The sequence below is a fragment of the Echiichthys vipera genome (assembly GCF_963691815.1).
Source record: "Echiichthys vipera genome assembly, chromosome: 9".
In the NCBI taxonomy this organism is placed as follows: domain Eukaryota; kingdom Metazoa; phylum Chordata; class Actinopteri; order Perciformes; family Trachinidae; genus Echiichthys; species Echiichthys vipera.
In genome coordinates, this window is record NC_139834.1 from 24,377,338 (window position 1) to 24,393,163 (window position 15,826).

At 38.9% G+C, this 15,826-nt stretch overlaps 1 protein-coding gene across 1 annotated transcript in view; it reads left to right on the plus strand.

The window, feature by feature from the left end:
- nphp4 (nephronophthisis 4) overlaps window positions 1–14,324 on the plus strand; it is a gene marked incomplete at both ends in the record, with an annotated part of 169,585 nt that extends 155,261 nt beyond the window's left edge. Inside the window, 7 exons of the mRNA XM_083919301.1 lie at window positions 882–1,038; window positions 1,563–1,639; window positions 1,893–1,978; window positions 4,318–4,489; window positions 6,885–7,064; window positions 9,639–9,782; window positions 14,184–14,324. Coding sequence (XP_083775427.1) covers window positions 882–1,038; window positions 1,563–1,639; window positions 1,893–1,978; window positions 4,318–4,489; window positions 6,885–7,064; window positions 9,639–9,782; window positions 14,184–14,324 — 957 coding nt within the window. The remainder of the gene's footprint in view (window positions 1–881; window positions 1,039–1,562; window positions 1,640–1,892; window positions 1,979–4,317; window positions 4,490–6,884; window positions 7,065–9,638; window positions 9,783–14,183) is intronic.
- Between the last annotated feature and the right edge of the window lie 1,502 nt (window positions 14,325–15,826).

Genomic DNA, 15,826 nt, shown 5'->3' on the forward strand with positions numbered 1-15,826 from the left:
TCTAAATGTCAAATGCCACTGAGCCAGTATTGTTTGAGCATACAGCTGAACTAATGATATTATGAGCAGCCAGATTTATTTGGAAGAGAAGATGAGAGTGGTAAACTTATCTGTCACAGTTTACAGACATCCTGGTTCTACTTCCACATTCTGTACTGGACATGCACGCAGTTTTCCCGTGCAGTGATTTTTACGAACATGTCAGGTGCGCTCACCTTTATATTGACATCCAAATAAAGTGGTTTGAATAACCGAAAGATATTTAATCTAAGCAGCTAAAGCCCTATTTGCATGAGACCAGAATTACCTGGGGACTTCTAGTCATTTGTAATAATTGCTGATGTGGTCTGGGATCTTAATCCTGTGCATATCTGCCATGTCAATATATATCCACGTCCTAATATCGCCAAACACAGAGGTCTTGGGATAATGTAAGTCTTGTAAAAATCAGCGTCTCACTAATTTGGGGACGTATTGACTGCATTGGCAATTATAAATTAATGTTTTGACAGAACCTTGTGTTGTCACTCCAGCTCTGGGATCTGAACTGTGGTCAGGAGAGCCTCTGCTTACTTTATCTTGGCTCAGCACTGTCCAGACACATGGCACACCCACATGGCCCCCTGCATTGAAGTGGAAATTTATATTTATATATTTATCATTTATATAGCGCCTTTCCAAACACCAAGTAAGTCAAACATAACAAAATAAACAAAAAAAATGAAAAGAAGTTTAATATTGAACTGCTGTTGAGTGTCAGTTAGTTGCTGACCATTTATATATATTAAAAAAAACATATATAGCATGACACCATTTCAGCATCATGCAAGCATCCTTTTCTGAATTTAACTGAACACTGACACTTCACCTTCCCTCCTCAGGTTGTTTTCAAGGCAGAAGACGGCAAACCGATGGCCATCTGCCAGGTGAACGTGCAGCCAACACCTCACGTTGTCGACCAGACTTTCCGACTTTACCATCCTGAGCTCTGCTTTCTCAAAAAAGCCATTCGTCTGCCGCCATGGCATGACACCACAGGTAGTTCTGTTATCCCCATCAGCTATTGCGCCTGTCCCACAGCTTCTACCCTCCCTCCCTCAGTATTAATTAGATAGTTTTGTCTAGGATTTATTGCATGTTATTGGTATTGGCTTCATGCATAGTGAATACATCTTCAGTATGAACACTGACTTACTCTGAATACAGAAAGTTATTTACAGCAAAAAGGGTGGATGGGTAAGAATAATGTATTTTACCTTTGTCTTATTGTGTTTTTACTAAAATATCAAAAAAAAAAATCTTACAATATAATACGATTTCTACCATGAAAAGGATAATAAGAACCAGGAGGCATCTGGAAACAGAGCAGGAAATGAAGAGCAAGAAAAAATTCAATATGAAGAAATAGCACAGCATGATGTAAAGCCTATATGCATATTTATGTATATACATGTATGTATAATGTATCACATCGATTTGTCGGCAAAAGTTTAAAACAGATACCATTAATATTCATATACATGATTGTCTGTATTTAATTGTTTTTATTATTGTGTTAACAGTTGGAGACTCAGATGTCAGGACTCACATCTCTGTACGCTGCAGTGACCCGAACATCATCTGCCAGACGAGGATGCTGGTTAGAGAACAACATAATTTTGTTACCCAATAACCCACACTAATATAATTGGTATTCATTTATTGCAGGGATTACTTGTTGAAATGATTGCTTCACCAGCGTTTCCTGTTCACTTTATTCCAGCTCACCTGTCACAAGCTGTCATGATACACAAAAGGCTTGCCCTTACATGCCATGCATGTTTAAAATGCTAATGTGGGGCATCTTTTATTTCTGCCTCTTGTTTCCTTCACTCCTCCATGTCTTTGTGCAGGTGCCAGGGGAGCCTCAAGATCTGTACTTGAAAGTGCCGGGAAGTCCCAGTCCACACATCAAAATGTTCTTTGTGATGGTTTTTAGGTATGTATTATTTACTGAGCAGGCATACCATATATACACACACACACACACACACACACACACACACACACACACACACACACACACACAGACAAACACACACACAAACAGAGCTTAGCCTGAAGAAGTTTTCAATTCTGGACTAATTAAATTGTTCACACTCGTATTAATGAAGTAATCAAATGGAGGTTTAGTGGTCTGAAGTTACAAAGCCGTCCTCTGGTCTTCAACATCTCCATCACAGATTAGATTGTTATCCGTGTGGGTTTGTTAATAGGTAGGGCCAGTGCTTATTAAGAGGGAGGGATTTATCATTCAGCTTGAATGTGATAAAGTTTTGACTGGCAACGGCAGAACTAATCTGCATCAGATCCCATGTGGAGCTTTCTAATAAACTAGCACATTCAGTGCCTCTCTTTGCATTCTCTGCCTCATACAGTAAATTCTCCTATCGACCAATAAGTCAGCAGAAGTGTGGATTACACTATCAAGTGCATCCTCATGCAAGTCTACACAAAACAAGAACAACAAGTAGTCAGAAACTCCACTGGGCACCATTAATTTGTTAATGAAAGATTTTGATTGAAACCACAGAATCACAGAGTTGTACATAATTCTAACAAACACACAGGTAACACTTTGTATTGTATCATGGAAAAATGACACAGAGCCAGTTGAAAATCTGCGCTAGCCAACATTAGCTTTTTTAGCAGGGTGCAACTGAAAGCTGATCAAGACATTTTTCTAAATGTTCTAATTAACTTTAATGAAATTTAAAACACTGTCAGAGTGTTAAATTCCCGAGACTTTTAACACAGACAGCACCTAAAAACACGTTTACAGCTATTTTATCGTACACAGAGCCATGGATACACATTACTAAACCTCTATGCTGATGGATGGGACCATCAATCAAAATGAGCATCCTGCTCTACTGAAGAAGAATTAAAACTAGCAATTAAGACCATAATTGTATTAGGAAAATGAGAATGTACTGAGGTAATGAATCATGTGCGAAAGGGGGTCATTTTTTCATTGACTTCTATAAAAATGACTCCTTTTTGGAGCCAGTGGACTCACCCCCTGGACATTAGAAAGAATGCAGGTTTAAGGGACTTCACCATTGGCTTAATTTTACTGATCTGGAAGCTACAGCAGTCTCTATATACAGTACAGTCTATTCTACACACCCACAAACGAAATACGACGACCCTGTAAGTTTTTTGTAGGCTGGTTAAGAAAATCAGAAAACAAACAAAGCAGGCCTAATAGAATATACACCTACAGCTTGACAACTACCTGTGCAAAGGTGCATCCTATTTTTCTCACAAGCCAATCAGAGCAAAATGGGCTTAAAGAGACAGGCACTAAAATGGACAATTTGAGAGAGTGAATAACGGTATATTCAGAAAGACAGTATGAGGAAAAGATTGTGTTTTTGAACATTAGAACATGTAAACATTTTGTAGGAGCAACCCAAAAAATGTACTGTATGAAGGATGAACCTGAACTTGAGCAAAATCTGTCCCCTTGAAACACAGTGCCACACAGCAGACTGCACATGGTAGCTTCATTATATGGCTACACTAAGATCATACAGTCCTCCTGAAGAATACGACATGGCCCCATGTTTCTCTGGGTGTAAGTGAGCTTGTGGTTAGTAGATTAAACAAAAATCATCTTGACATGAGCTCAATACAAATTCAAATAATGGAGGACAAGTTAAAGTAGCTTATTGACACATGGCCCTCTACAAGACATGCCATTAGCTAATTAGCTAACTTTGTAGTTTGAATCAAATCAAATTACCCAAATCCACTGACACACAGTGGCACACAAGGGTCCTTGTAGATATCCAGCCTTGTTTTGAAGGAATTAATTTATTAAGAATTTACATAACAGGCAAATCTGATGCAATCCAGTGTGAACCTTTGTGGCATTCAATATGTGAAAATGCTGAATATCATCTGAAAATATCACTTATTATTATTCAGTTCAACACTAGTGATACGTTGTCTGCCTTCAGAAGCCCACATCACTTCTCAGTTCTATTCCAAATATCCCCAAAGGCTCCTGAGTGCTGTTGTCACAAAGCCTCCCACTCACAGCTCTTATTCAGCTGAATCCCCTTCTTCTCAGTAGTGAGAGGATAATGATGATGATGAGGATGATGATGATGATGATGATGATGAGGATGATGATGAGGATGAGGATGAGGATGAGGATGATGATGCATAGCTGTATCAGCCCTCCTCTTCTCTGACCTCATGCTGATCCTGCTGGATCTCCAGGGAGGCCTCAGCTTAATTATTCCTTATGTGTGGTGTGTCTCCCTGTAGTGAGAAGTGGATGGCAGTGCCTTTGCAGATTTGGCAGATTTACGTCCATTTCCTGGAGAGGGTGGATGTCAGCTGTGTGACTGGCCAGCGGAGCTGTCAATCACTGGTGCTGAGGGGGAAACAGACTGTTCGTAAGGTCAAATGTTTCTCATCACACCCCCAGGAGATCGAGGTACGAGTCTTCAAGAGTCACTACACACACTTCCTTTAAGTCAGGCAATTATACAGTAACTTTATTTTACTATCAATGTTTGTAGTGCTCTGTGCATCAGCAGTTATTTGCCTTTTTCTGAAGAACATCTAGTAAAGGTAAATTACAGAACCTCCGGGTTGTTTAAAATCTTCATTGGTGAAAATCTAAAATCATTGGTGAAAATTGACCTCGTTCCTAAAAAAATGACAATGCTTTATTGCCATGCAATATTCATGTTCTTTGTGAAAGTAGTCATAACAGAGCAACAGTTAGGAAAAAGATTTAATAAATAGAAAAAAAATGTCCCTGTGTGTAAAGCAATTAATACCAAAAACTAACCAGTGATGTCACCTGGTCCTCCAGGTACAAAGCAGAGTGGCAGCTCACATTCACTAACTCTGTTGAGACATATATTAAATAAGCTATTCGCAATGTGTAGAGCAGATTTCTTCAAAGTTTCTAGTACCTGAGACCCAACCCGGTACCTGGGGTAATGGAGTCAGAGAACACGATTTCTAAGTTACGTAACAACTGCAGTCATTTTAACCAAAACCTCAATCTTGTTCTAAACCTAAGTTGTTTTGTGACGGGACTACCCTGCACCCTGAAAAGATGAGGCCAAAGTGTCCTGACCAAGCAGCTGTGTTTGACTAGTGAGAATGTGTTGGTCAGAGAGGATCTAGTTGTGTTGTGTTGTATCGTATTGTAAGTCTGTGTATCAATATATCTAATACCCAAGTAGATTCAAGCCGGCCCTCAGCCAGCTCTAATCCTGTGTGCTTGAGAACCATTACAGTAGAACATGTGCTCTGAGGCAGATGGAGAGTGTGCAGTGAAGTGTATCGCTGCTTTTTGATTGTTGGAGCATCATGCTGCTGCCAGTGTTGGTGTTTTCTCTGAATAAGGTCTGCCCAGGACGACCACAGTTTGGCTCAGGCAGAATTATTTTGGTTCTAATCAGATAGTGTCTGAATCTCAATGTATCTGAATGTCCTCAGGTTTCTTTATTTAAAATGTACTTTTATTTGGACATCTAGAGGAGAGTTCTTCATGACAGTTCAGTGCATGGCAGTTACACTCTTAACATTTGGAGTTGTAATTTGACAGCCAACTGTCATGGTAGTTTAAGTGTTTAGGGTTGATCTACATCATCCGTAACACTCGTACTTAGTCCCATGTTTAATCTAAAACCAGCCTTTAGGGCACCTCACTTCTGCGTTCCTTTTGTTATGAATTCCAATTTTTTAATTGCGACAAAACACGGCTTTCACAAAGCAGCATACAGAAAAGAGAAAGGGTGGAATCAAATCATACCTCGAATCTTGCATATCTGATGAGAAGTTAAGAGCTTTGTTCTTGACACATTTTTTCTGTCTTGGAAATTTTCAAACCGCATGTCTAAAAGTGATTTCATGCAAATTGTTCTGTTAGCAGCAGGAAACACTTCTTTTGAAATAACCCCGGGTTAAGATCCAAGTCATTATAAAGAAGGTACAAATTTGGATTGACAGCATAATGGGTCTTTTTTGTTTCATTTCATTTTATTATGGTCCCCCATTACTTCCTACAATCATATCATATGTGGGGACACAGTTTGATCTGAAGAATTAGCGATGGTTGTATGCTCCCTGAACATATGAAATATGCACCAGGAGCATAAGATTGCCTTTCATTTTAAGATGGATGGTTTCTTATTTAAAACTGAAGAGTTTGACGGTGCTTCTCAGTCAAAGGGCATTGCATATTACTCTGTCATATAAGAAAAAACAAAAGTGATTGACTGTCACCGTCACTGTGGGTTCATACAGTCCGACACAAATGTGTACTCCCTGCAGAAACAGGGTGCTGGCTGAAAGAGTGACAGATGTTTTTTTTTTTTTTAAGATTTCAGTGTATGCATCAGCGCCGCTTTGATCTGACTCTCGGCAGGTTTGCTCACTGTGGAGATTCTTCTAAAAGCCGATAAAGCTCACCGCCAGAGAATAGCTTTGCTTTTCTCAACAGATTGAAAAGGAGCCGAAGAGTAAATCTCATTCTCACATCCTTCTGTCACTTCTCTGCCTCTACTTTCTCTTATTTCATTGTCTGCCACCTTTCTTTACCTTTTTCACCAAATCTCATTCGCCCCTTCTCTCCCCTTTAATCTGAACAACTCCTTTATTTTCCTCTGACGCTGTTAACCAGCTTTTCCCTTTAGTTCTGTACTATTTTTGCTTATAAATGGTCTCTTATGTTCTATACTATATTATCTTCTTTCTGTCACTTGGTTGATGTCTCTATTTCTCTTCATTAATCATCACTTTCTCCTTCTCACAACCCACCCAACCATCTCCACATCATACTGCCAAACTAAATCAGTCTTACTTCTCTGTAGGTGGACCCAGAGGGTGTGTTCCTTTTGCCTGCTGCAGCGGTGCAGGAGCTCCAGCTGAAGGTGCAGCCATGGCGAGCAGGAAGCCGCTTCTTGTATGTGAATGCGGTGGATGTGGAGAACCGGCGGCTCGTCACTGCCTGGCTGCTCTGTCTCAATATCCACCGGCCTGTCCTGTCCAAGGTAAGATTTAAGCCTTAATGGTAAAATCTATGTTTTTATTATGTCTCCATCTTCAGTGTGAGTTCTTCTCACAGATCAAACCGTGTGGTCATCGCAACTGTTGGCGGCACTCGAAACAAGTGCTTGGAGAGCACAGGGTTTAAGTTCTGCAGTGTCAAAGTCACAGATTATCATTTAACACTTTATTGGTTGGCCAAGATAACAGAACGATGTTCATTTATGCAACGCTTATTATGTATTTTGAGCTATATTCTGTCTATCTCTTCAGTGTTTACCCTTTATTAGTTCTGCTGTGACTCCATGGACAAGGCAAGTGTCTGTGGTTAGTTAACACATCTGTGATAACAGTAGGACAGTCGAGTCACTGTTATCTAAACTAAAAGCCAGTTGAAGAGGTGGAAGTGAAGATAACTTTGTCTATAGCCTATTAGTTACAAATCTTCTTGGTAGTAAACAATGTGTTTTTTGTGTGTGCTCAGAGCACCGACTGCCCAGGACTGATAGTGTTGCATGAAGGCATAGTAGAATTAGCAAGCTTGCTTGTTAGTTAGCTTTTAACAATGCTTTCATGCAACACTGGTTAAGTAGAAGCATACAAATAAAGACTAGAAGTGTCCTTGAATACATCCCTATGGAAACGAATGCGTCAACAGAGCCACCATCTTGGTACGGGGTAGCGCTGCTTTTAAATGAACGATCGTCAATAGATGTTACACAGAATTAAATCATCATACATCTACACATTTGAGAGACGATTTCTTTTGTCTGGGTTCGTTACAAGTGTCAGACATGTACCGTATTTTCTGCACTATAAGGCGCACCTAAAAACCTTCAAATTTCTCAAAAGCTGACGGTGTGCCTTATAATCCAGTGTGTCTTATATGTGGACCAATATTGAGCCACAACAGGTCTCGCAACTACGGTAAGCAGCCGCCGACTATTTTCCCCCGTAGAAGAAGTAACGTGCGGTGCATGTTGAGATATACAACTGCGCAAAGCCCTTAACGTAACCCCAGCCTTGACTGTAGCATCTATTCTATGCGCCTTATAGTGCGGTGCGCCTTATGTATGAAAAAAGTTTCAAAATAAGCCATTCATTGAAGGTGCGCCTTATAATGTGGTGCACCTTATAGTGCGGAAAATACTGTATTTAAACAGGGGGAGGATAAAATGATAGAGAAGCATTTTTTTGTTGTTGTTGTTGTTTGTTTTAATATAGACTATGTTTATATTCAAAACGTAATGCCCATTGACAACTTCACATTCACACAAACTCCCAAAATCATAGACCAGTTTGGTCAAGCCTAAAAAATGTTACTAAACAACCTTTCCATACATTTTCTAGGAGTCAGTCTGTGCCAGTCTGCCCCTAGCCTGGAAAATACGTCAGTGAACATTAATGTGACCTGTTACCCACCAACATCCAGCTTAGGGTTGGATAACATAGGCTAAACAGCTCTATACTGACGGCATTTGTATGATTTGTAGAGAACTATAGACAATGTACACAATACATTTCACAAGCAAATATTTTTTTTAATATGTATTTTTGCATTTAATATGATAGATGAATAGCCATTTACCTGCTTATTTGGAAAAAGAACAAAGAGGGCAGGTATTTACACAAGCATTGTATAAGTTTGGTAAACTAACTATTGATAATGAATAACTATTTACAATATATACACTTGATTGCAATATTTACAATATACACATTTGATTGTAATATTTACAATATATACACTTGCTGTATCTAAACATGATGACGAAACAGAAAGGCACTTCTACGCTGACAATCAAAGAAGCGTGGTTGAACTTCCTTGGAACCCCGACACAAGATGGCGGCTGTATGGACGCATACTGAGAGGCAGAAAGGCACTTCTAGTCTTTATTTCTATGAAGTAGAAGTAGCGGCGGACTGTGTTCGCTAGCTGGTCTGACAAACACTAAATTCACCTACTCACCAAATTTATAGGTTATAGTTATCCTCATTAAATACATCAATGTTGAGCAGTGATTGTTTCCATAGATATTGAGAAATGTATATCTAATACTTTATTGGCAGATAATATATGTATAGTTGTATATTGTTGTTTTTCTACTAACAAGTTGGCGAGGTACTGTGGCTGGCCAGGTTACCATTAACATACTAGTAAGATGCTAACATTTTCCCACTGGTCAGCTACAACAGCCTGCCAAACTAGCTTATTTGCGAACCGTCAATTAGTAACTGAGCTAGCTTGTTTGCTAACTTGCTAATCAGCTAAATTTGAAAAAAATAACTCTTGATGCTTTGAAGAAATAAGGGGCGTTGTTTAACAACAGCTATCAACACATCCTCTTATTTATCTCTTTATCCAGTGAGATGCTCACCACTCCTCAAACTAAAACTATTTACAGCACTTCAACGACTCATCTGAGAAACTTGCACAGGCGCACTGCTTGTCCAGACATCTATTAGTGGAAGTGTTGTAAATAGTAGGGTTTTTAGTGACATCGCATGTATTGTTAAAGTACTGAACATACAACCGGATTAACAGATATGGGCTAATAATTTACGTTGTGTGTGTGCAGGCATTTGAAGTGTGTGTCCCAGTGGGTGGTGGGCGTGGCAGCTCCAGGAAGATCACCTACACCAACCCGTACACCAGCAGCCGCACCTGTCTGCTCCGCTGTGACCATCCAGACCTGCTGCAGTTCAAAGAGGATCAATTCCAGGTGAGAGTAGACAGGATGTCGTACAGCTTTCTGACTCTTATTAGGACTTAAATCAATACTTAAATTAAAAGCCTAGGCCAGGTGTTTTGGTGGCATTAATGGGACATTGTATTGTTACAGCCCTGTAAATAAGCTGTAATAGCTCTAATGGAAAGTGCTGCTGCCGGAATCATTTTTGGATAAATCCTGAATAGAATAAAACAATCAATATAGCAAAGAACATATTCGCCACACAGCCAGATCGTTTTTTTTAAGACTCAATATAGAAACTTTTCTTAATATTCTGATCTAGTCATCTATCATTCATCTCTACAGCTCAAAGCAGTGGTAAAGTGATAAAGTATTTTTCACTGACGTGGTGGGTGTGTAAAAACCTCAGAGGCGATGTTAGCAATTAACTTTAAATTAAAGCGGCATTATACAATAAAACTTTTCAGTTTCAACACATCATTATGAGATGAATGTTGATGTCACTGATAATCAAATTAAATTAAAATTAAAGCAAGTTTATGTGTTCCATATAAACTTGCTTTCATTATGCAATTCTGTTGCCGAGTATGATTTCCTGTGAAAATGAAGGCTCTCTTCACAGCACAAAGGAAGAGGACCTATTAAGCTAGATCAGTAAGTCAGCGGTCACAAAGAACATTTGCTCATATGAAAATGAACAGACGGAAAATGTGTTATCAGCTCCATCGCACAGTTTGTAAGGAAACAATTACATGGGGTCCTGTGTGTAGTGGTAAGGTTATCTCTGAGGAAAAAGGAGAGAGAACTGTCTGCAGTGGTCTTTGAGACACCAATGATAAAAAAACAAACATGTGTAAACACTTTTGTATATATATATATATATATATATATATATAGATAGATAGATAAAAAAAAAAAATGTAGTTCCAATTCAAATCAGTTTGTGATATTAAGTCTGGGGGCCATATCTACAGTAATACTGGTATTTCACACAATATTTTCAACAAACTGCGCTTATTGACAGATAAGCCTTCATCTTCTTCTATTTGTGATTTGGATTATTTTTTTCTGTTAAATACTTTCTTCCCTCATCTCTTCACAGTCTATTGTCTGTTACACAGTAAAAGCTTACGCTTTCACAATAGCTTTTGAAAATGAATTACATCATCTCACTTTGTTTGAATAAAAGAGAAAGATACAAAATAAAGATAGGACAACCTGTAGTGAACTAATTAAAATAAGGACAGCACAAAGTTTCTGTTTTTGCATTGATCCTAAATGAGCCACAAACCTTTTTTTCAATATGCTGGTAAAACAATCGGCAATAGAACTCTGAACCTGACTTGATCTGTAGCTACTGAAGAACAGCTTCCTTAGAGATTCACAGCCTGTTCAGTGTAAGCAGTGTCTCTGTCTGTAGCCCCTTTCACACATGCACTGCAAACCCAAAATTAACCAGATATTATCTGGAGTATATGGCATATGGCAACACGAATGAGAGAGACTCGGTTTTTTATGATCAAAATACGAACAAGCTATGTATCTGCGTTGTAATCCGATTGATGTCCTCTTCTCCTGCACAATCTCTCCAGTTTTTCCACTAAGTGAGAATCTGTTACCCCTAACATTATAAGGGGTTCATATGTGAAAATGGCTTGTGTCTACAGGAGGTGTTCAGATACAGTATTGTAGTGTAGGTTACCTGCGTTTTGGCAGTGCTCAGAGCCCAACACACAATCCCTGTTGGACTTGAAATGCCTTTCTGTGTGACATGCTTGTACTGTAGGTCTGGCTCTGATGGAGCCAAAACACTACCGCGTCATCCAGACATTTTAGTATGTCTGTATAATCTGTATTAGTATAGTTAAGCATAGACATTTTACTATTTTTTGGTGGTCTCTCAGCTGAAATCAAGAATTGGATAAATCACTGACAGCATCACATTGAGGCTGCAGCACTTTTGCAGACTGACACTGGGAACTGATTGTGTAAAAAGACCCCCCAAAAAGCATCAGTGTAACAGGATGAAGGAATGTTTCATATTGACATGGTGATGGTTTGTGTCCTCTTGTGTTGACTGCCCTCAGCTGTGAGAGAAGTGAATGATTTCCTTCTTTTCCTCTCGACGGGAACATAAGGAATATAACAGTCATTACTGCTGTTGTTTCATTGTTATGTTGTCTATCTCACTGTCTCTAATAGCTCATTCACTCACACGCAGACATGAAGTACTGGATTCATTGCCATCTTTACCTTTCATTTGCTGAGTTGTGATGAAATAACAAAACAAATGGTGAACCAGCATTTTGATAAATTAAAACAAGAATGAGACACGATGGGGATCTGTTTCCACATCAACTATTTAAGAGTCTCTCTGCTGTCCAGAACACACTGCATCAATTAGATGGAACGGAAGAAGGTGGAAAAGTAAAATACAGCCCATTGTTTTTCCATCTTGTCTTATAAAGAATTTACAACGCCTGCAGCATTAAGCAAATGTCTACCTCACCATGATGGAACCAGCTGTCAGGAGGGAAAGTACAGGACAGATCAATACTGCTACTCTGCTTTTGGGAAGATTACAGCATAAATCCTCCAGATTGACCCATATATCTGTTGCTGGCTATTACAGAAAATACTAGAAGATATTCTGTTCTGATTCAAATACTGAGAAAACCAAAAATGACCAAATAAAGGCCTTTTGCACATTTTGATCCCTGACATGAAACAGTGTGTGCCTTTATCTAGAGACGAGAATAATCAAACTGCTTTCTTCATTAAAAGAGGAATTTATGTGGAGAGGTTGGAATAATTAACTATATGTTTTACCTTCATTTAATTAGGCACAGTAAAAATACACAGTCACACTGTGTGGATAAGCTTTTGCAGTGTGTTAATATTGTTACAAAGCCATTCAGAGTTATTCCCAAGTGCAGTGTTGTCAGGCTGCCCAACATAAAGTTGGTAGATTTTTGAAAAGGTTTTTAAATGTCTTTGATTTCAAGTAATTGCACCAAATCTATTGGACTGTTGCTTTAGAGAAAGTGAAAAAGTCAATGATAGAGTTGATAATAATGATAATACAGTTTGAGAGGCAAACAATGGTATGTACATTTTGAGTGAAAAAAAGACATGGCCGACCATAGATAAAAGCGGAAGGATGTGTGTTTTCTTACATCATTACCATATAATTTTGAAGGGTTCTCTTGGAATACAGTCTGTTAAATCAATGTATGGGCAAATATTGTTGAACTTTTTTCTTTCTCTTCTTACTACTTACTTTGACATTTCATCACTGGGATCCACAATCTGCAGTATGGTGCGAATTTCCACAGCTACAGTATGTTGATGACACACAGCTTTATGTTGTTGTATGTAAAATAGTCTGTCCAATGTAACTGACTGTGTTAGCCATGAACGAGTGGACGTAAATGAAGAGTAAGACTGCCATCCTTCTTTACGGAGGGGTCATGTGCTTCTGGCCTTGAAATCACGACCAAGTAAGAACCCTCTGTGTCTCATTTTAATTCATTGACCAAAACTCCCTTTCATCATTTGCACAAGATGCAAAGATGATACCTCAACTGGGCTAGGAAGATGAAGGCTCATATAAGTCCTGTTTCACACAACCTCCACTGGCTCCCTGTATCTTACAGAATCAGTTTCAAGGTCTGTCTTTTAGTTTTCAAGTCACTAAAAGGTAGTGATGTCCAAATGAAGCTTCATGAACCATTAGTTGTATTTGTTGAGCCCACTTGATTGAGCTCTTGGTTTTAAAAAAATGGGCTCAATGAATGGTAATCCATTGTGTTTTCAACCCTATGTTGAACAGAGAGCTCTATCTAGTGGGCTCATGCAGCTTCATTTAGACATCAATACCAAAAGGCCTTGCCCCCTTTTATTTACATTTACTCATTTATGGTTTGATGATCCTCTATGAACTCTAAGATCCTCCACAACTGCTCTTAATTGTGCCATTGCCACCACAAAAACCTTTGGTGATGCTACTTTTTCCCACAACGTGTGAAAAACGCTCCTACCTTTGAATATCAGACTTGCTGACAGTAAAAGGTGAAACGAGATAACATGGGTGTATGACTGACTGTTATTTATTGTACAAATGATTTATTTTCCTTTATTCTTTCCTTCATTATTCTAATATCATTTATTTTTGTCTGTTATGGAAAAATATTCAATAAAAACAAGTAAGTAAGTAATCAAATTAAACAAAATGTTGAGAAAGAAATCTTAAACTGAAAGTCTTCAGCTGTTCAACACTCGGGACACAGTTATCATTAAAACCGAATATGTATCAGAACAATAGTGGCCCAACAATCTAAATCATTCTTGCTGCAGATTAATGATTCCATGCAAATAATAGCTTCATTATCTGTTTGTCATTATTGAAGTGTTTCTACTGTTTATGTTCAGATCGGCGGGGGAGAGAGTTACACCATCGGACTGCGGTTCGCCCCCAGCCAAAGTCCCGGCTCAGTGGAGATTCTGGTCTACGTCAACAACCTACAGGAGAAGACAGAGGAGACGTTCTGTGTCAAAGCCAACTACATGTAATGTTTGTTTCAAACTGCTTCCTGTTGACCGATCTGTGCTCTGAATCTAAATTGTGGGTGTCAAATGAGCTGTAATTTTTCTACTTAGTGCGTGTTATTGTGTATTCCATCAGATTTAAGACAAAAATAAACTCTCTTTCTCAGATATGGTGGAGCTCTCTCTTCTGTATGAGTAAGAATATGTGCCCTGGCTCGATGAGCTTCACTGAGAGAATTCTCAAATAACAAAATATTGAATGCAGAATCAGCAGGCAAAGCTTCTTTCCTCTAAAAACGCTTTGAACACACCACTGAACTGTGGACCAAAGCAAAGAAGACACTAAACTTCAAAGTACTTGTATTTATTAAAGTCAAAATGAGGTTGCAATAAAGAAACAAACATCTGTAAAAGTTGTTAAAGAAATACATATTTTTTTTGTTTTGTTGGTGATACAGCAAAAAAACAGCATTATCAGTATGAAGGTTAAATCCTAACTGTGATGTGTCCTCTTTGCAAATGTCCGACAAACATCTGACAGTTCATCTCCATCGTTAGGTGGGCCGAGGGTGAAAGTAATAAAATTTTATCGACTTTAATTTCCCGGCAAACCCACTCGAATGCCACTTGATGGTTGAGTTTTAATCTAAGACATGCCAGGGGTCCGCTCTCTGCGTCCCAAACAACTTCTCCTCATCAGCGGCATTATTAGAAACAGAGCTGTAATGAGGTGTGACTTTCCATCGGGGCACACATCTCTTCAGAGTGCCCTCATTAACACCAGCACCCTTTTTAAACCCTCTATCTTCTGCTTCCTGCTCGCTCCCCGTCGCTCTGCTGTGTCTCTGTCCGTGCACATTGTGTTATGTAACAGAGTTACACAACCCCTCCCTCCTCGCTCTCTCTTATTAGAATGAAGGCTGCAGAATACGCCTCAGCACAGCAGCACAGCAGTGGAGGCTAATGAAAAGAGAGCAACCTCATCTTTACCTTCTCTAACATCTTGTCTGACACAGAAGCCTCAATGTCTTCTGTGTTTTATGTTACATTGTTAACAGCTTACAGAAATACACATTGAAGCTGTATTCACTGAATAATTTGTTTCCTGTAGCCTTCGACATTCTGCTTCTTATGCTCAAAGATGTCACTCTTAACACTGTGCGTAAAGGGTGGTGAGGATCTTTTTTAATTCATCTTACTACATCACTTATATGCCATGTTTTTCTTTTTATGATCAAGTTTTTTTTTTAATTCTAAATGTCACCCTGAACTGAGAGAAGATTTCAGACTGTGGAAGTTTCTGTAATGAGGACCCTGGAATCTTAATCCTCATTTCAGCTTCAGCTGAACTTTAGCGGAAGTGTGGATTTGGTCCCTTTGTGCTTTGAGTGTATCACTTCACAGGATGGACAGGAGAAAAAATGACAGATAACCCCTTCAACGTACATAGGTATAGCATACGAGTATTTTATTGAGATAGACTTTCAAAATCTCCTTTCACAGTCTTCGCAGCTTGTTCTCTGCGT